At 39.3% G+C, this 20,637-nt stretch overlaps 1 protein-coding gene across 2 annotated transcripts in view; it reads right to left on the minus strand.

Annotated features, from left to right (window-relative positions):
- SCP2 (sterol carrier protein 2) overlaps window positions 1-20,637 on the minus strand; it is a 118,445-nt gene that overhangs the window by 22,160 nt on the left and 75,648 nt on the right. For both annotated transcript variants that reach the window (XM_029948198.1, XM_029948199.1), the window contains 2 exons: window positions 18,404-18,557; window positions 2,986-3,088 (listed from right to left, as the gene is read on the minus strand). In XM_029948198.1, coding sequence (XP_029804058.1) covers window positions 2,986-3,088; window positions 18,404-18,557 — 257 coding nt within the window. The remainder of the gene's footprint in view (window positions 1-2,985; window positions 3,089-18,403; window positions 18,558-20,637) is intronic.

A 20,637-nucleotide genomic window follows, 5' to 3' on the forward strand; every position in this document is an offset into this window, starting at 1 on the left:
TAGTCCTTACAAACATTTAGGAAACTTACAATCGTGGGAAGGAATCAAGGGGACAAAGTCCATGCAAGTGAGATTATGGAGGGAGGAGAAAGAAAAGGATTAAAATGGGAGCAGGAGGAATACATTTGCAAAGCTAAGGAAGATTGAATAAAAACAGAAAAACAGCACTGCTTTGTTCATCTCAAGAAAGAAGTATTCAGTGATTGACATACAGCCATACCAGATATGCTCTGATTGTTTTTATTTGATTTTTTTACAGAATAAAGTTGGAAAAAATAGGTAATTTGGCAGAAGCAATTAATTATCCGATGGATTGCTCTGCAGGCAAATATTGGTGGCAAGAAAAAAAATTCAAGTTGAGCCGTTAGAGAGGCTAACTTCAGTTTAGTGGACATATAGAAAGAAAGAAATTAAACAATAATGAGAGGGGGGGCCTCAGAGCTGGCCCAGTCAGGAGAGCATCTGACCTTTAATCTCAGGGTCATGAGTTCGGACCCTATGTTGGGAGCATAAATTACTTAAAAAAAACAAGCAAACAATAATGAGACATTTTTTTCCTACTAGATTGGCAAAGATTTTTTATAAACAATCCAACATAGCACTGGAGAAGGTGTGAGGAAAAAAACAGTCATTCCCATGAATTTATTTATTTATAAATTAGTGCCCTCTTTTTGGTGGGTGGATAGCTTGGCAATATACACCAAAATGCAAACTACACATATCCAACCCAACAATTTCCCCCTTTAATTATTTATGTTAATGTGATCATGGCATTAAGTATTTTTTAACTTTAAAAAATGTTTATTTTTGAGAGAAAGAGAGAGAGAGAGAGCGTGAGCAGGGGAGGGGCAGAGAGAGAGGGAGACAGAGTATCTGAAGCAGGGTCTGAACGGACAGCAGAGAGCCTGATGCAGGGCTTGAGCTCACAAATCGTGAGATCATGCCTTGAGCCAAAGTTGGTCCTTTAATGGACTGAGCCACCCAGGCGCCCGGACATTATCTATTTAAAGATGAGTTAAGGGCCGCCTGGGTGGCTCAGTCGGTTAAGTGTCCGGCTTCAGCTCAGGTCATGATCTCATGGTTTGTGGGTTCAAGCCCCACGTTAGGCTCTGTGCTGACAGCTAGCTCAGAGCCTGGAGCCTGCTTCACATTCTGTGTCTCCCTCTCTCTCTGACCCTCCCCTGCTTGTGTTGTCTCTCTCTGTCTCTCAAAAATAAATTAAAAAAAAAAAATATATATATATAAATAAAGAGGAGTTAAAAAGGAAATTTATTACACCACTATTTTACCTGCAAAATTTAAATATAACCAATCATAAGAGTTAAATAGATTATGATACAAATTAAATTGATAAATTCAAAAGTGTACTAGGTGGTCATTAAGACTAATGGTAAGGATTTATATTTACTGGCATGGAACACACTGTTAAGAGAAAAAAGCAGGTTATAAACCAGGTTTTCCCCCCACCTCCAACCTGCCCCATGCACGCATATCCCCACAAGACGGTGGCAAGCCAAGCCTGCAGCTCCTGGGCTGGTGCCTGCCTACCCAGAACCAGCAAACCTTGTTCTCTGTCTACCTCTGGAAGGCTGTTGATCATGAAAATCTTAGAAACACAGGGAACTTTGTCAAGACACATCGCACTGTTTTTCCACCCACAGTGCAATCAATCACCTTAGATGTTAGTAAGTTCTTTGTCCTACAATAAGGAGAAGAGATATGCACAATGTATGCCTTTTACACTGTAGCATGAATGAAATGCACAGTTAAACTCTTCTGAATCCTTTTATTTCAACCCACCTTGGTCACCTTAATAGATGTTTAATTAGAACTGTGTGACTGTGGCTATAACTGTGCCTTATTGGTCTGAAATTTAATATCAGTAATGATATCCCAAGATGCCTTTAGTTTTGAGACAATGAAAGTAAAAATGTAATTCCACCTAAAGAGAATAGCGCTCTAAAAAAAAAGAGAGAGAGAAAGAATAGCTCTTTTTGAAAAAATTAGTTAAATTGCCTTAGTGTGATTGTTATCTATCAAGATAACATAAAAATAGATTTGTATACAGAGTGTAATTTTAAAAACCCAACATATATTGTATGATCCTAGTTATATAAAACTATAGAGTCACATACACAGAGAGATGTCTGAAACAATGTTAATCACTGTTAACATTTTAGTGAACTCTAAGTAATAGAATTGCAGAGGATTTAAAAAAAATTTTTTTAATGTTTATTTATTTTTAAGAGACACAGAGCATAAGTTGGGGGAGAGGCAGAGAAAGGGGGAGACACAGAATCCAAAGCAGCCTCCAGGCTCTGAGCCGTCAGTACAGAGCCTGATGTGGGGTTAAACTCACAAACCATGAGATCATGATCTGAGCCCAAGTCAGATGCTTAACCAACTGAGCCACCCAGGTACCCCTGGAATTGCAGGGGATTTTTAATTTTTCTTTATATATTCTGTATAGTATGAATTTCTTTTAAATTAGCATCATTTTTATAAGAAAAACCTACTCTGAAAAAACTCAAGCACAAAAGATTTATTTTTAAAAAGAGTTTTGTTATAGGTACCCTTAAAGATACACTTTATTATTTTTTCTGAAGTACCTGGGTGGCTCAGTTGGTTAAGTCTTTGACCCTTGATTTTGGCTCAGGTCATGATCCCAGTATCCTGGGATCAAGCCCTGCGTCAGGCTCTGCACTGAGCATGGAGCCTGCTTGAGATATATTCGCTCTCTCTCTCTCTGTCTCTCTCTCTGTCTCTCTCTCTCTCTCTCCCACCTTCTGCCCCTCTCTCCCGCTTGTGTTCTCTCTCTCAAAATAAATAAAAGGGAAAAGAAGGAAAAAATCTAAAATACACTCAATACTTGATAATATCATATAAATTTTCAATTTGTACATTTCATGGCAACACTGGAAGTCTATATCTGCTTCCTCTCGCCTCAAGGTCCTCCTGGTAGTATTTTATATAAATCTTACTTACCTCTTCAAGTTTCTTCTCAATCTCCTTAAAGACAAGATTTGCCTTAAATCCATCAGATGATGAGCTGGTTGGAGCAGCCTCAATTTGATGAGTTCTAAAAGAACTGGAGAAAAAATCAATTTCAACCCATGGAGTCATGCAGATACGAGGGTTTTCAACACTTAACATTAGTAATTTTCAAAAGCCCTAAGAACAGAGATGTTGTGACTCTTACCAAAGAAAACCATAATTAAGCCCATAAAACAATTAAGCTTTTCTTCTCATTTTCCAACAATTATTGAGTGCTCACTAGCTGCTTGGCACTGTCCTTAAAAATACAGAAACCAGGGGTGCCTGGGTGGCTCAGTTGGTTAAGCATCCGGCTTCAGCTCAGGTCATGATCTCATGGTTCGTGGGTTTGAGCCCCGCGTCGGGCTCTGTGCTGACAGCACAGCTCAGAGCCTGGAGCCTGCTTCAGATCCTGTATCTCCCTCTCTCTGACCCTCCCCTGCTCACGCTGTCTCTCTCTGTCTCTCAAAAGTAAATTAAAAAACATTAAAAAAAATACAGAAACCAAAGAAATCTACCCCCATGAAGCTAGTTGGGGAAAGAGACGATGAACAAGAAAAAAAAAAAAAGAAATACGGTTACTATGAAGAAAATAAAGCAGGTCAAGAGGAGATAGAGAAAGTATGTGTGTATTGGGTGTTCTATTTTAGATAGCCTGGTCAGATAGGCCTCTCTGAGGAGGTGATATTTAAATTTGATCTTAAATTTTGTAAATGAGCTAGCCACGTAAAGATTTAGGTGGGGGAGCCAGTTCTAAACTTCCTACTATAAAAAACTTGAGGAAAGGAGCACCTGGGTGGCCCAGTCGGTTGAGAGTCTAACTTTGGCTCAGGTCATGATCTCATGGTTCATGGTTTCAAGCCCTGTGTCAGGCTCTGTGCTGATGGCTTGCTCCGAGTCTGGAGCCTGCTTCAGATTCTGTGTATCCTTTTCTCTCTGCCCCTTCCCCGCTCATGCTTTGTCTCTGTCTCTCAAAAATAAATAAATATTAAAAAAAAAAAAACTGGAGGAAAAAACTAGCTTGGCAGTTAACGGAACAATAAGAAGGCCAGTATGATTCGAGCAAAGTAGAGAAGTAAAAAGGATCTAAGGTCACAGAAACATGCAGAGCAAGATAATAAGGGGCATTACAGATTATGGTTAGGAGCTTGGGTTTTAAGTGTAATGAGAAGAACTGTAAGGTATAAGCTAGAGAGTAGAAAGATCCAATTCACAGGTTTAAAAAAATAAATCTGGCTGCCAGCTGAAAATGGGACTGAAAGGGTGCAAACAGCAAGACAGGGAGACTGGTTAAGAGACTACTGCAGTAGTCCAGGCAAGAGATGATGGTGATTAGATCACACTTATACGCAGAGGTTGGACTCAAGATTTATGTTTACCTGTTATACAAGATACGAATTAAACAATCACCTGCCTAATGGTTGTTTGAAAGTTAGGAACAACTATAGATAAATGGCCTGATCTAGCAGAAGGAACACAGTCTTTATAGCTACAAAGGCCTGGGTTTGAATCCCAAGGGCTTCCTCCACTCACCAGCTATGTGATTCTGTGTAAACTACTTTATCTCTTTGCACCTCTGGTGGGAAGGCAAGGTAGAAGTTGGAGAGGGCCAGAGACTTTGCATAATTAAATAGAATCCTGTGTATTAGGCACCTAGCAGAACTCTTGGACCATGGTAAAAAGTGATAGCATGACTGTATTATACACTTGAGAGCCTCAAGGACGAGACACAGACAGAACCTTGAGGAGTCTGAGGAAGATGGGGTGTTAGGTGCTTCTTCTGACATACCTAACAAGCAGGCTGATGATGGCTGGGGACCCAGACTGGAACAACATAGGAAGGATATACTTGAAGGAGTCAAGAGCACAGCAGTTGCTCAGTAAGCATTTTTTTCCTTTCTCTGTCCCTTCTCCCTCCTTCTGTCTCTTTTTCCTGCCTCCCCATCTCCCCCACCCATTTCTCCTTTCTCCTCTCTCTCTATCATTTCATAAATATTTAATGAGTGCCTGACACCTACACCAAGCATTGTTCAAGGCAGACAGAGTGTAAGGGTGAATGAGTCAGACCCCACCCCTGCTCTCACTGAGCTTATACTCTTCCAGTAGAAGAGAAAAAGAAGTGCATAGACAAAACAATTTGCAAGCATTAGGGAGCAAATGAACAGAGGAAACTACTTTAGGTGGAACAGTCAATGAATGACATCTCAGAGCAGCTGAATTTAAGCTAAGACCCTATTAAAAGAAGAAAAGGAGCTAGCCATTCAAAGAGGAAACTGCAAAGATCTGGAGAGAGAAAGGAGCTTGATATGTTAAAGTAAAACAAGACCAGTGTCAACAGAACACAGTAAGTGGGGGGAGAGTGACATGAAATGAAATTGGACAACTGGGCAGGAGCCAGATCTCCTAGGCTAAAGTAGGGAATTTGGGAAGTTACTGAAATGATTAAGTAGGGAAGTGAAACACAGTTGACCCTTGAACATTGCAATTTTGAACTGTGTGGACCCAATTACATGAGGGTTTTTCTTTTTCCAATAAATACAGTATTGTAAATGTATTTTCTCTTCCTTATAATTTTTTAATAAAAATTTTAAAGTTTATTTATTTATTATTTATTTTGAGAGAGACAAAGACAGTGTAAGCAGGGGAAGGGCAGAGATAAAGGGAGAGAGAGAGAATACCAAGCGGCCTCTGCACCATTAGTGCAGAGCCTGACATAGGGCTCAAACTCACAAAACTGAGATCATGACCTGAGCTGAAACCGAGTCGGATGTTTAACCAACTGAGCCACTTAGGTACCCCAATCTTATGATTTTTTCTTTTTTTATAATTTTTAAAATATTCATTTTTGAGAGAGACAGTGTAAGCAGGGGAGGGGCAGAGAGAGAGGAAGACACAGAATCCAAAGCAGGATCTAGGTTCTGGGCTGTCATGTCAGCACAGAGCCCAAAGCGGGGCTCGAACTCATAAGCCATGAGATTATGACCTGAGCTGAAATTGAACACTTAACTGACTGAGGCACCCAGGCGCCCCATCTTATGATTTTCATAATGTCGCCTTCTTTTCTCTAGCTCACTTTATTGTAAGAATACAGTATATAATACATTTAACATACAAAATATGTGTTAACCTTTTATGTTACAGGTAAGGCTTCTGATCAACAGTAGGCTCTTAGTTGTTAAGTTTTTAGGGAATCAAAAGCTCTGGAGAATTTTCAACTGCACAGGGGGTCAGCACCCCTAATTCTTGCATTGTTCAAGAATCAACTGCAGGTTGTGTGGTGATTATTCTTACAACAGTGTGCAGAATGAACTGTGGAAGGGGAGGCAAGAACAGAGGTGGGGAGAATGGTTAGGAGGCTGCTGGAATAGTCCAGGTAAGAAGTGATGATGCTCTGGACTCCAGTGAAGGCAGTCTGCCGGTGGAAATGGAGAGAAGGAAGTGGATTCAAATATATTTTAGAGACAGAGTCCACTGGCTTTGCTACTGGGAATGAGGAGGATCTAAGGGTGAGGGGAAAGGGCAAGGATGATTCAGAAGTTCCTAAATAACTGGGGGGTGGCAGTACCATGTACGGATAAAAGGAAGAAAGCAGTGGGAGTAGAGAGGATTGAAGTTGTGTTTTAGACACGTGAAGTAGGAGATGTTTGTGAGACAAGAAGGCAGTTGGATAGGAAGGAGAGTCTGGAGCTCAGAGGAGGGGTTGAGGCTGGATATAAAATAGGAGTAATTATCAACATAATCAAATTTCTTAAATCCATGGAAACTGATACGCTTCCCTTGAGGGAATCACAGAAAAAGAAGCAAGCCCAGGACAACATCCTATGGAACTCCAGTATTTAGAGAAGAGGAAGCAGCAGCCAATGAGACAAGAGGAAAACCAGAAGAGCATGGTATTGCAGAAGCTGAGAAAGAGAAAGGATTTGGGAGAGAGGAGAAAGCCATTTCAAATGCTGCCAAAGGTCAAACACCCATTGGATTTGGCAAGATGGAGAGTAAAGGTGACTTAAAAGCAATTTAAAGAAGCAGTGGAAGGTAGAAGTCCAATTATAGTGAATTAAGGAGTGAATAGGAAAGAGAAACAGAGGCAGTGTGGTTCTTTTGAGACACTACGTTTAGAGGAACAGTGAAAAAGAGTGGTCTCTGGAGGGGCTTGTGGTATCGAGGAAAATGGGGGTTTTGTTTTTATTTTTTAAGATTAACATATCAGAGCATCTTTGCCTGATGACGGTAATGAACGAGGAAAAAGGAGCTAGAGAAACAAAAGTCTTGGGATGGTGAGAGAGGATGAGATCCAGAGGCCCGTGATAAGAAGAGGAGGCGACTCAGTGGAAGAAAGAGGATCAGATGGGTGGAATTCTAGATTAGGTCTTGGAATGGAAGATGGAGGAGTCTGGTCTAATGGCTTCTATTTTGTCAACAATGTGTAAGGCAAAGCCATCAGCTGAGAATAAGAGTGAGCAAGTCTAAGAAGCTGAAAAGCAAGCCGACTTGAGGAATCATACTAATTCACTAACGAGGAATGGAACCCACACCCTGACTTGTGGAAATACACGTGGTACTGTAGCATGGCATGGTACCCACACCTCCATGCCTTTGTCACTGCTACGGCCTGTATCTAGAATACCTCTGAGTAAATTCCATTTTATCCTTCAAGATCCAGGCCAGGAAACTCCTCTTCTGGAAAAACCCTACTAAATGACAGCTTCTCCAGAGCAGATACCACACTTAAAAGAAAAAAATTGTATCTCCTGCTCCCAGTTTACAATAGATATTCAATGAACAGTGACTGAATGGAAGTGAAATTCCATTGAATTTTCCCTTACTTAAATTATAATATTCTCCTGTTTCATTTAGAGCAGATTTATGTATGGTACAGTGTCTTCCAGTCAAAAGTCTGAATGAATGGCCTAAAATAAGTGGCCACAACTAGGCCTCCAAAAGCACATTTAATTTGTCTAACTTTGCAGCTTTTAATCATCACTGTGCCCTTCTCTAAACTTGCCACTTCCTAATTGTATATGATAAAATACTAACTGATACTAAGTAGCACTTTTCAGTGTACAAAGCATCTTGATACTTTATGGGGCAGAGTCCAGACTACAAGTTCCCACAGGCCCCAGTCGGTAAGTATTCTCTGCTATCCAACAGTTCCCTTTAAGTCACTTTGCTTTTATGAAAGACCAACATTAATCCTTGTTTTTGCTAACAAACAAACAAACAAAACTCCGAAGAGGATTTTAGCTTCTACGACATGGTAATTGCTTCTTCACTCTGCACCATTTCAGCTTATGAAAGGTTTCATAGGAATGCTCTATTTTCGGATAGCAGGGGAAATCTTGCTTCCAGGTATGACGTGCTAAGAAGGATATCATCACTTCAGTGGTATTTTTTTGCAAGAAATGTACAACGTTAATCTAATTATGAGGAAACATCAGACAAATGCAAATTGAGAAACATTCTACTCCTACAGAATGTACTTGTACTCTTCGAAAAAGTCAATACCAAGAATTATAAAGAAAGGCTGAGGTGTTATTTCAGGTTAAAGAAAGCTAAAGAGACATGACACCTAAATGCATTCCTGAATGAATTCCTGAGTCTAGATAAGGAGGAAAAAAATGAGGTTTATAGTATCTTTTATAAAGATATTATTGTATTGGAACAATTGTCAAAACTGTGAACATGTTCATTGGATTAGGTATTATTAGTATGTTATGTATATTAAATTTCCTGGTTTTGATAACTATACTGTGATTAAAATAATATCCTTGTTTTTAGAAACATACATTAAATTATTTAGAGATAAAGTATGGGTGTCTGGGTGGCTTAGTCGGTTAAGGGTCCAATGCTCGGTTTTGGTTCAGGTTACGGTTGGTGAGTTTGAGCCCCATATCAGGCATCACATTGATAGTGCGAGGCTGTTTGGAATTCTCTCTGCCCCTCCCTCACTCTCTCTGTCTCTCTCTCAAAATACATAAATAAAACCTTTAAAAATTATAAAAAATTATTTAGGGATAAAGGAGTATAAGGTCCCCAACCTTCAACTCTTTTAGAAAAAAATATGCACAAATATAAATGTACGTAGAGAAAAAAGCGAAAAAGCAAATGGGGCAAAACATAAACACAACTGGTAAAACTGAGTTCAAGGTATATGAGAGTTCCTTGCACTGTTCTTGTAATTCTTCCCTGTATGTTTGTAATTATGTCAAAATAAAGGGCTCTAATTAAAATAAAAATTTAGAAAATGAAAAAGCTAATTACCTACAATCCTACCACTCAAACAAGTTTCCTATACTCAATTTTCCATATTGCTTCTTCTGGCCCCTCTAGTTTATGAGCATATGTACTGCTGTAATCATTACACTGATACAACTTTCCTTCTAACTTTTAAATTCTTACATCACTTAGGGTTTTCACATGTTGAGTTAAGCTTTCAAGCTAACTTAAATAATTTTCCATAAACAAAACAAAACAAAACACTGGAGCAATCTAAATATGCCTCAACCATGAAGAAGGGCATTATATCATAATTATGGGGTCTATCCATCAAGAAGAGCTAACAATTATAAATGTTTATGCACCCAATTTGAGAGTACCCATATATATAAATCAATTAATAACAAACATAAGCAATCTTACTGATAAGAATATGGTAATTACAGATGACTTTAATAGTCCACTTACAACAACGGACAGATCATCTAGGCAGAAAATCAATAAAGAAACAAAGGCCCTGAATGATACACTGGACCAGATGGACTTGACAGATATATTCAGAACTTTTTATCCAAAAGCAGCAAAATACACTTTCTTCTCAAGTGCACATGGAACATTCTCCAAGAATAGATCACATACTGGGTCACAAAATAGCCCTCAATAAATATAAAAGAATTAAGATCATACCATGAATATTTTCAGATCACAATGCTATGAAACTTGAAATCAACCATAAGAAAAAGTTTGGAAAACCTCCAAATGCATGGAGGCTAAAGAACATCCTGCTAAAGAATGAATGGGTCAACCAGGCAATTAAAGAGGAAATTTAAGAATATATGGAAGCAAATGAAAATGAAAACATGACAGTCCAAACCATTTGGGATGCAGCAAAGGCAGTCCTAAGAGGAAAACACATTGCAATCCAGGCCTATCTCAAGAAACAAGAAAAATCCCAAATACAAAACCTAACACTACACCTAAAGGAACTAGAAGAAAAACAACAAAGAAACCCCAAGGCCAGCAGAAGAAGAGAAATAATAAAGATCAGAGCATAAATAAACAATATAGAATCCAAAAAAAAAAAAAAAAACAGTAGAACATATCAATGAAACTAAGCTGGTTTTTTGAAATAAAAAAAACTGATAAACCCCTAGCCATACTTCTCAAAAAAAAAAAAAAAAAGAGAGAGAGAGAGAGAGAGCACCCAGATAGATAAAATCATGAATGAAAGAGGAGAGATCACAGCCAACACCACATAAATACAATTATCAGAGAATACTATGAAAAACTATATGCCAACAAACTGGATAACCTGGAAGAACTGGACAAATTCCTAGATACCCACATACTACCAAAACTCAAACAAGGAAGAAATAGAGGATTTGAAAAGACCTATAACTGGTGGAGAAATTGAATAAAAAATCCCCCCACCCCCAAAAAATCTCCCTACAAGTAAGACTCCTGGGCCAGATGGCTTCCCAGAGGAATTCTACTAGACATTTAAAGCCAAGTTAGTATCAATCCTTCTTAAGCTGTTCCAAAAATTGGAAATGGAAGGAAAGTTTCTGGACTGATTCTATGGAGCCAGCATTACCTTGATTCCCAAACCAGATGGAGACCCCACAAAAAAAGGAAAATTACAGGCCAATATCTCTGATGAACATGGATGCAAAAATTCTCAACAAGATACTAGCAAATTGAACTTAACAGCATGTTAAAAGAATTATTCACCATGATCAAGTGGAATTTATTCCGGGGCTGCTGGTTGAATATTTGCAAATCAATCAATGTGATACATCACATTAATAAAAGAAAGGATAAGAACCATGATCCTGTCAAGAGATGCAGAAAAAGCATTTGACAACACACAGCATCCTTTCTTAATAAAAACTCTCAAGAAAGTTGGGATAGAAGGAATATACATTAACATCATAAAAGCCACACATGAAAAGCCCACAGCTAATATCATCCTCCTTGGGGAAAAACTGAGAGCTTTCTCCCAGAGATCAGGAACACAACAGGGATGTCCACTCTCACCACTGTTGTCTAACATAGTGTTGGAAGTCCTAGCCTCGGCAATCAGACAACAAAAGAGAATAAAAGGCATTCAAATTGGCAAAAAAGAAATCAACCTTTCACTTTTCACAGATGATATTCTACATGGAAAACCCAAAAGACTCCACCAAAAAGCCGCTAGAACTGATATATGAAGTTAGCAAAGTCGCCGGGTACAAAATCAATATACATAAATCAGTTGCATTTCTATACACCAATAATGAAGCAACAGAAAAAGAAATCAAGAAATTGATCTCATTCACAATTGCACCAAGAAGTATAAAATACCTAGGAATAAACCTAACCAAAGATGTAAAAGATCTGTCTGATGAAAACTATATAAAACTTATGAAGGAAATTGAAGACACAAAGAAATGGAAAAACATTCCATGCTCATGGATTGGAAGAATAAATACTGTGAAAATGTCAACACCACCCAGACCAATCTACACATTCAATGCAATCCCAATTAAAATTGCACAGCCATTCTTCTCAAAGCTAGAACAAACAATCCTAAAATTTGTATGGAACCACAAAAGACTCTGAATAGCCAAAGTTATGTTGAAAAAGAAAGCCAAAGTGGGAGGCATCACAATCCCAGACGTTAACCTCTACTACAAAGCTGTCATCATCAAGACAGTATGGTACTGGCACAAAAACAGACACATAGACCAATGGAAAAGAATAGAGAACCCAGAATTGGACCCACAAATGTATGACGAAGATCCCTTGATCTTGGCTCAGGTCACGATCTCATGGTTGGTGAGATCAAGCCCTGCATGGGTCTCTGTGCTGACAGTGCAGAGCCTGCTTGGGATTCTCTCTCTCCCTTTCTCTCTGCCCCTTCCCTACCCGTGCTTTTCTCATACATACATACATACATAGATTTCATTTAACAGAGTATAAATGCAAATCTATCCTCAGTCTGTATTGTGAAAGCTCTCCACTGACAGAAAATTAATAGAATGTTGTAATACAAAGTCAATACTCTTATTTGAAACTCATCTAAATTAAGGAGCTTCCTTCCCTCTCCTTGCTAATGGGATGCTGCCTGATTCATGAATCACTTAATAAATTTAGTTGAGCTTTTTGTTCTTTAATGGTAGGCATGATTATTAATTCCATTTCCAGCTCCTCTCTGGAGGATGGTGAGCGGGACTGAAAGTTTCAATCTTCTAATCAGGACTTGCTGTTTCTGGTGATAAGTACCCACCCGGGGCCATCTAGGAGCCCACCCAGAATCACCTCATTAGAACGAAAGATGCTCCTGGTGAACTTGAGAATTTACAAGGGTTTCAGGAGCCCTGTGTCAGGATCCAGGGTCAAAGTCCAAATATTCGTATTTTCTGTTATCTCACACAAACCAAGACCTATTGTCTAAGACAAAGGAAGAATGACTCCAAAGGCAAGAAGATCATCAGAGCTACCCCTCCCTTCACAAACCCAGAGTGCAAGGACCTGAGGGGCCAAACAATTTCAAAGGAACAGCCACCACTGCTCAGTGCCATCTCACTTCATGGGCTCTGCTCCCCCTCATTCTAACATCTCATTCCACTGCCACCCTAGGCTGGGCTCTGGCAGGCCCTGGTGAGGTGAATGCTTCACCCAGCAAAGCTGTAGGGTCATGATTGCCTACTCTTAAATTTCTAAGGATCCCTCCAAGATCCTCAGGCAGAGAACCACCACGGGAGTGAGGCAACCACTGAGAGTCCCCACTAGGGCAAGGCCCAGTGGAACCCCAAGGGTGAAGCCATGTCCATGACCCCAGACCAGCAAAGTCAGCCATGTGCAATTCTAGAGGATGAGAGCCACAAAATGGGCTGTGCCCAGTCTACAGGAGCAGGGCTGCCTAGAGTCCTGGGAGCCCAAACCCCACCCCAGTGTGTCTAGAAGGCAGGACCTTCATCTCAAAGTACCTAGAGGGCAGAACATGGAGCCAAAGATTATTTTCAAACCTTAAGGTATAATGATATTTTCCCTGTTGGAGTTTAGATTTGCTCAGGACTCTTTCTTTCCTCTTTCTCCCTTTCAGAATGGGAGTGTCTATCCTATTCCTGTCCCAGAATTGTACTTTGAAAGCACCTACCATGTTTGATCTCACAGGTTCACAGCTGGAGAGGAATTTGCCTTAGGATGAAACATACCTTTAGTCTCATCCATCTGTGATTTCGATGATTATTTAAATGATACTGTGGGACTTAAGACTTTTGAGTTGATAACATGAGAAAGACATGAATTTTGGGGGCCAAGGACAAATTTTGTTATAGCAACCTGAACAAACTAAGACAGCAGGCCTCCATTTACCCAAGATACAGCTCAAAACCAGAAAGTAGTAGCAGAAAAAAAAAATACTGTTCAAAATTGATCTAACTTAAAAGACAGAAAAGTTTAACTGTAAATTAAATGCAACTGGTCACAGCTCTTAAATATGACTTCTCTTCATTTTCCCAGTTCCTACTGCAGCATTGGACATTTTTTTTTAAGGTTTATTTATTTAGAGAGGGGGGAGGTACAGAGAGGGAGAGAAGGAATCCCAAGCAGACTCCATTCTCAGTGCTAAGCCCAATGCAGGGCTCAATCTCACAAATTGTGAAATCATGACCTGAGCCAAAATCAAGAGGCAGACGCTTAACAGGCTGAGCCACCCAGGGACCCCAGCACTGAATATTTCTTATCCACACTGCTGCAACTGCCTCCTGAGAGGATTCCTGGCCTCTGGTCTCTCCACCATTCAACTCAGACTAATGCCAGACTGATCTGCTTAAGGGGCAATATAATCACATGATCTTTTGTTAAAACTCATTCTGTGGGCTAAGTTCCAAACTCCTGAACAGAGCATTTGAAGGTTTCAAAACCATAATCCAGTCTAGTTACAACTGTGTCTCCTGTCACCTACACACCATTGACTCTGCCTGTCTACCACGGCACACACAAAATCATCTACTCTGTACCCACACAATACAACCGCTCATCAAACCCTGTATCTCAAATCTCTGTACCTATCTATGTACCTGCCTGGAATATCCTTTCTCTATCCTTCTGCTGGGCAATCCTAGTCATCTGGTTTAAATTTACCTTCTTCATAATAATTTCTTCCTCTGGGCTTCTACAGCATTTTGAAAAAACTATGTCTGCCTTCCCCATATACACAGAGTATGTAGAAATTGCTCCAACAAAGTTAGCTAAATAAGAGACTAAGTAAATCAGACAGTGTACAATGGGTACCTGCAATATAATGATTTATAGTAAATATTATTTGGTCATCAGATGATTAAATTATATTTCTCAGATTGATTTGGTCTTCATCCACAGTTCCTGAAAATGCTTCCAAGTCATAAAGGTAAACGGAGTGTCTTATCATTAATGAAGGTGACTTTGGACCCCACCACACACCACTACCATCAGGGAGGGGAGAGAAGCCGGAGGTTGGCCAATGGCTGATGGCTTGGTCAGTTTTGACTATGTACTAAAGCCTCCATAAAAACCCAAGAAGACGGCTTTTTGGTCCTTTTCAGAGAGCTTCCTTCCACACTTAAGAAACCAGAACCCTTCCTCATACTGCCAAATCAACCAGGTCCCAAGCGCCTTTGTTTGAGACCTCGCCCTATTTATCTCTTCATCTTATTGTTGATTCGTGTCCTTTATCATACATATCCTTTAATAAACTGGTAAACCTAAGTGTTTTCCTGAGTTCTGTGAGTCTAACAATTTGCTAGTAATCTAGCAAATTAATCAAACCTAAGGAGGAGATCATTGAACCCTCCAACCTGTAGCCAGCCTGAGGTTTGTGACTGGCACCTGAAGTGGTGGGTGTGGGTCAGTCTGTGGGACTGAACATGTAAGCTGTGGAATCTGATGCAATCTCTGGGTAGACAGTGTCAGATGAGTTGAATTCAGACCTACTGGTGTCCAACAATTGCTTGGTATTTGGGGGCGGGGAGTGGGGGTTCCCACGTACCATGTTGGAACCGGGCCCAGGAATCCTAAAAGTGCACCTTAAAATGACTTTGTTTAAAATGAGACCACAACCTTGCTTTAAAATTGTATTTGTACCGTCAGATTTAGAAATCATTTTCCCAACTGTGGCTTTTGTAGTGAGTTATGTTGTATCACTAAAACTATCAATAATACCTTCAATATTTTTATTAGTCATTAATTCTTAATAGTCATTAGTGTAGGTATCTCTGCTTTTCAAAAGTTCATATTATGCCATTTTGCTTCTTCAAAAGACCTATATCGGTACCTGTTTTTGCTAACAAAAAGATATCCAAAGAGGATTTTGGTTTTTACCAAAGAAAAGACAAAAAGAGATGACAGAGTTCAACGTTTGTTTTGCAGCAAGCCATGATAGAGGCAGCACATACATGGAGAGCTTCATGATCCCCAAGCTCTTTCTGCAAGAACTGCACTCAGCAGGGAGCCACAGCTTTGTACTGTATCTGTGAGCACCTGTGCTTTATCTGCATTTATTTTGTGCATCTGTTAGTAAATATGCCCTAAGGTATCAGAAAAGCATAATAGAGGTTATTTGGGGGACCTGGGAACACTCAAGAATTTTTCCATATAAAGTAATGATAATTGCTTCTTTGTTTTCTACCATTTTGGCTTAAGAAAAGCTTTATAGGAATGCTTTACTTTTGGATAGCAAGGGAAACCTGTATATTAGCAGGATTTTTTCACAATTCTGCTTTCCCAGAAATATCACAGTAGTTGTTTTGAATAATTCAACCTCCCAATTTTTTAGTTCCTGAAATTAAAGGAACTATGAGAATTCCATATTTAAAGAAGAATTTATTGCCCCAAATTCATAACCTTCTAATCTGAGCAAATTAGTTATATGAATACGCTGACTCTAGTGACTATAAAGTAACTTTAAAGTTTGTCTCTTACTGACAGTTTTCAAATCCAAATATGCACTGGATGGAATTCCAGAAGACAGGATAAACTGATGATCACATTGAAGAGGAAACTCGAAAATTGAACATCTTAACACCTTTTATGTGATTGAATTCAAGTAACATTCACTCTCTTTGACAGAGATCCTTAGAGGAGGGGAGTGATGTCATAGTCTGAGGCCTCAAGGATTTCATATAAGGGCAATAAAAATGTGGATATACTACAACTAAACCAAAACTGGATAAGGGTGCAAGAGGTAAAAGTGCTGTGGATATTTAAAGGGATATGGTACTCAAGATGGGCCTTAATCAACAGAATTTTCACAACAGAAATGATATTCCAGGCAGAGAAAGAAAAGTGAAAGGCAGAAGAGACTCAAGAGCTTGTAAAACATAAGAATATAATAGATTCTGCAAGGAAATGTATCACATATCCTTTGGGGAACCAAAAGTGTGAAGAAAATAAATAAATAGGGGTGCCTGGGTGGCTCAGCCATTTAAGTGTCTGACTTTGGCTCACGTCCTCTTGTGGCTTGTGAATTCAAGCCCTGCATCTGTGCTGACAGCTCAGAGCCTGGAGCCTGCTTCAGATTCTGTGTCTCCCTCTCTCTCGGTCCCTTCCCCATTTGTGCTCTCTCTGTTTCTCTCTCTCTCTCAAAAATAAATAAACATTAAAGAAAATAAAAGAAAATAAAAGAAAATTTAAAAAAGGAAAGAAAGATGGGGCACCTGGGTGGCTCAGTCAGTTAAGCGTACGACCAGCTCAGGTCATGATCTCGGAGTTCATGGGTTCAAGCCCCATGTTGGGCTCCATGCTGACAGCTCAGAGCCTGGGGATTGCTTCGGATTCTGTCTCCCTCTCTCTGCTCCTCCCCTGCTCACACTCTGTCTCTCTCTTTCTCAAAAACAAATAAACATTTAAAAAAATTTATTTATTTATTTTTAAATGTTTTATTTATTTTTGATACAGAGAGAGACAGAGCATGAAAGGGGGAGGGGCAGAGAGAGGAGACACAGATCCGGAAGCAGGCTCCAGGCTCTGAGCTAGCTGTCAGCACAGAGCCCTATGCGGGGCTCGAACCCACGAACGTGAGATCTGACCTGAGCCAAAGTCGGAGGCTTAACCGACTGAGCCACCCAGGCACCCACATTTAAAAAATTTTAAAAAGAAAGAAAGAAAAAATAATTACCAAGAATTTCAGAAGAAAAAAAAGGAGCCAATTAGTGTTGATAGGGTTAAAGAGAATAGGAACAAAATTAAGACTAGAATATTTCATAATCAGATCACTGTTAGCTTTACCTGACCTCAGTGGCGAAGTCAAAAACCAATTGTTTGATATTTAGATATTTCAGCATGGACAAACAAAAGTGGCCCAGTGTAAAAGGCTCATTACGAAAGAAAATAAGGCAAGAAGAAAAATAAATGTTTAGCATATCTTAGACCTGAACATATTTGCTAACAGACAGAAGGAGTCAATAAAAAGGCAAAGATGAAAAGATTCTAAAGGGAGAAGGTGTACTTAATATCTAGAACAAAGTTACAGAAAGTGGTTGGTAACAAAAGCATTCAAAAAGGGGAGCCTGGCCTTGGAAAGGAAGAGGGCCTTTTTGCCTGTGGAAGAATCAATGACACTTCTCTGAGACCAGAGCAAGGAAGTGGAGGAATCCTCAAAGTCTTGGAACAAAAAGTGCTTGGAGATCTGAGGAGCAGAGGCATCTGATAAGGACAGGAAGAAAATCAGCAAGAGACAAAAAGAATTCTAGCAGCAGTGATGGCTTAGCTGGATTCTGAAACATACAGTACAGAGATCCAATCAGTGTATTTGAGAACTTTCTCCAAACAACCTCTGAAGCCTGGGAGGCTATGTGCCTATAAGAGAACAAACTGTGAAAAGGGAGAACAAAAAAGTGACTTGCCTGAATTAAAATCTCTCAGGTTGGCAGAGCTGAGTATTTTTATTCGGCACTCTCTTTTGACTTTGCTGCCTCCTTTTTTCAACAAAAAATTTTAACAAAATTTTCCTAAGGCTGGTTAGGTTTAAAAGCTAACTGCCAGTTTTAAACTTTTAAAGCCAGGCTGTCAAAGCAATGTAATGAGATACTTATTGAGTACTAAAACAATAAAATTTGGACTTTTTACATGTACAACGTCATCAGCTGTGAAAAGTCAGAATTCATTAAGAGACAAAACCCAGAATGCCACTCACCTGGCAGCTTCAGGAAAACCCATCCTGTAGAGCGTAACAACCACAGCTCCTCCAATGCCCAAATTATGCTGCAGAGCAACCTTTGCACCAGGAACTTGCCTTTTTCCGGCTTCCCCTCTCAGCTGCCAGCAGAGTTCAGCGCACTGAGCCAGACCTAACAAATCGAACACAGAGCAGTCAGATTCCATCGCTTTAGAAAGCTGCCCCAACCAGCTTTCTCAAGCCCAACTTTGAAACACTCAATTAAGCCAAGAGAATGTATGCATAAATAATAACTTCTTTTAAAGGTCAAGAGGGTTTCTGCAAATAGTTTTTCCCCTCCTCCTAAGTAATCTCTGTATTTAGACACTATCCAGGCTTAAGTAATTCCCTACACTTTAACTTGTCATTTTTGGCAATGTTGAAAAAGAAAATACTGAATATACCGTTCTCCAACTCAAGCAAAATGGCATAAAAATAATTTAACTAATTTTACCATTTTTAGCGTGTCAAAAGAAAAAATATTTAAGATTTGGGAGTTCCCTTTCCTAAAATATTTAGCTAGTATAGGGAATTTTCCTATGATTTTCCCCAAACAGTTCTCAACAAGAATATATTTTCATAAGAATAGCATTTTGTCCTCTTTTATCATAAAATCAAAGGGTTTTAGAGCTGGAAGGAATTTAATGTTGTCAGACTGAGGAACTGTTAAGATTAAGTAATTTGTGAATGATCACAAAGCAGGTTAATTCCAGAGCTGACATTAGAATCCCTGTCTCCTGATTTACATCTGTTTGTCCTTCTAAGAGACCAGCTATTCAAGAATCCTGAGTTAAGAAATGTTCTCACAGGAACAATGTTCTCATTGCGTCACCGGCAATACATTTCCACCTACAACATCTGTTCTTCCACCTACATCACCAGTCACAACTACTGATTCTCTAGTACCTGTGACAATTTCCTACATAAAGCGGTTAAAAAGAAAATCACAGGGCCGGCTGGGTGATTCAGTCGGTTGAGCGTCCGACTTTAGCTCAGGTCATCCTCTCACAGTTTTGTGAGTTCGAGCCCCACATTGGGCTCACTGCTGACAGTGCGGAGCCCACTTCAGATCCTCTGTCTCCCTCTCTCTTTCTCTCTCTCTCTGCCCCTCTCCCACTTGTGCTCGCTCGCGCTCTCTCTCTCTCTCTCTCTCTCTCTCTCTCTCAAAAATAAACATGAAAGCAAGCAAGAAAGAAAACATTTAGAACATTTATTAAAAAATAAAAAAGGAAGGAAGAATGGAAGAAAGAAAGAAAACATTTAAAACATTTATTAAAAAATAAATTAAAAGGAGGAAGGAAGGAAGAGACAAAGAAAGAAAGAAAACATTTAAAAAATAAAGAAAAAAGAAAAAGAAAACCATAGGCTATTTAACAAACCCTAACCTCCTCAAGAAATTTAACTGCTATTTCTTATTTCTAAGCAGTGTATATATATTTACAAAATATATATCTTTTTTAATTTACCATTTTGACTATTTTCTATTTTTTTTAATGTTTATTTATTTTTGAGAGACAGAGCATGAGCAGGGGAGGGGCAGAGAGAGAGGGAGACACAGAATCTGAAGCAGGCTCCAGGCTCTGAGCTGTCAGCACAGAGTCCGATGTGGGGCTTGAACCCACGGACCACAAGATCATGACCTGAGCTGAAGTCAGATGCCTAACCAACTGAGAAACTCAGGTGCCCCTACAAAATATGTATCTTAAGCACTATTTTAAAATAGGTAACTCCACAACCTATAAGGATTTTTTGAACTGTGAACATTCTGAATATTAATGAAGAAGATCAAAGGGAAACTTTGGGGCACTTAATTTTACTAGAAATCTGCTATACGGAAAGCTCAACTATTTAATGAATACAAAAATGGCAAAAAATATTCACACTAGTCTTATATACACATGGTCAGGAAAATACAGCTAGTCTTCCAAAATAGTAAATATACATAGTTCACAATATTAGAGAAAATACTCAACTTCACATTGATTAAATAGAAAAATGTCATTTTTAACAAAATTGGTAAGGATTTTTAAAATTTGTTTTGTTTTGTTTTCGGTAAGGATGTTTCAAAATAGGCCTAATCAATGCTGGGGAGACTAGCAAGACAGACACCTCCATACAGTACTGGTGAAAGTTCAAATCAGTACAACCTTTTTGGAAAGCAATGCACAAAATTAAGAGCCTTGAAAATGCCTTGAAAACCACTCTATGGAAAT

This window comes from Suricata suricatta, chromosome 8 (genome assembly GCF_006229205.1).
Source record: "Suricata suricatta isolate VVHF042 chromosome 8, meerkat_22Aug2017_6uvM2_HiC, whole genome shotgun sequence".
Classification (NCBI taxonomy): Eukaryota; Metazoa; Chordata; class Mammalia; order Carnivora; family Herpestidae; genus Suricata; species Suricata suricatta.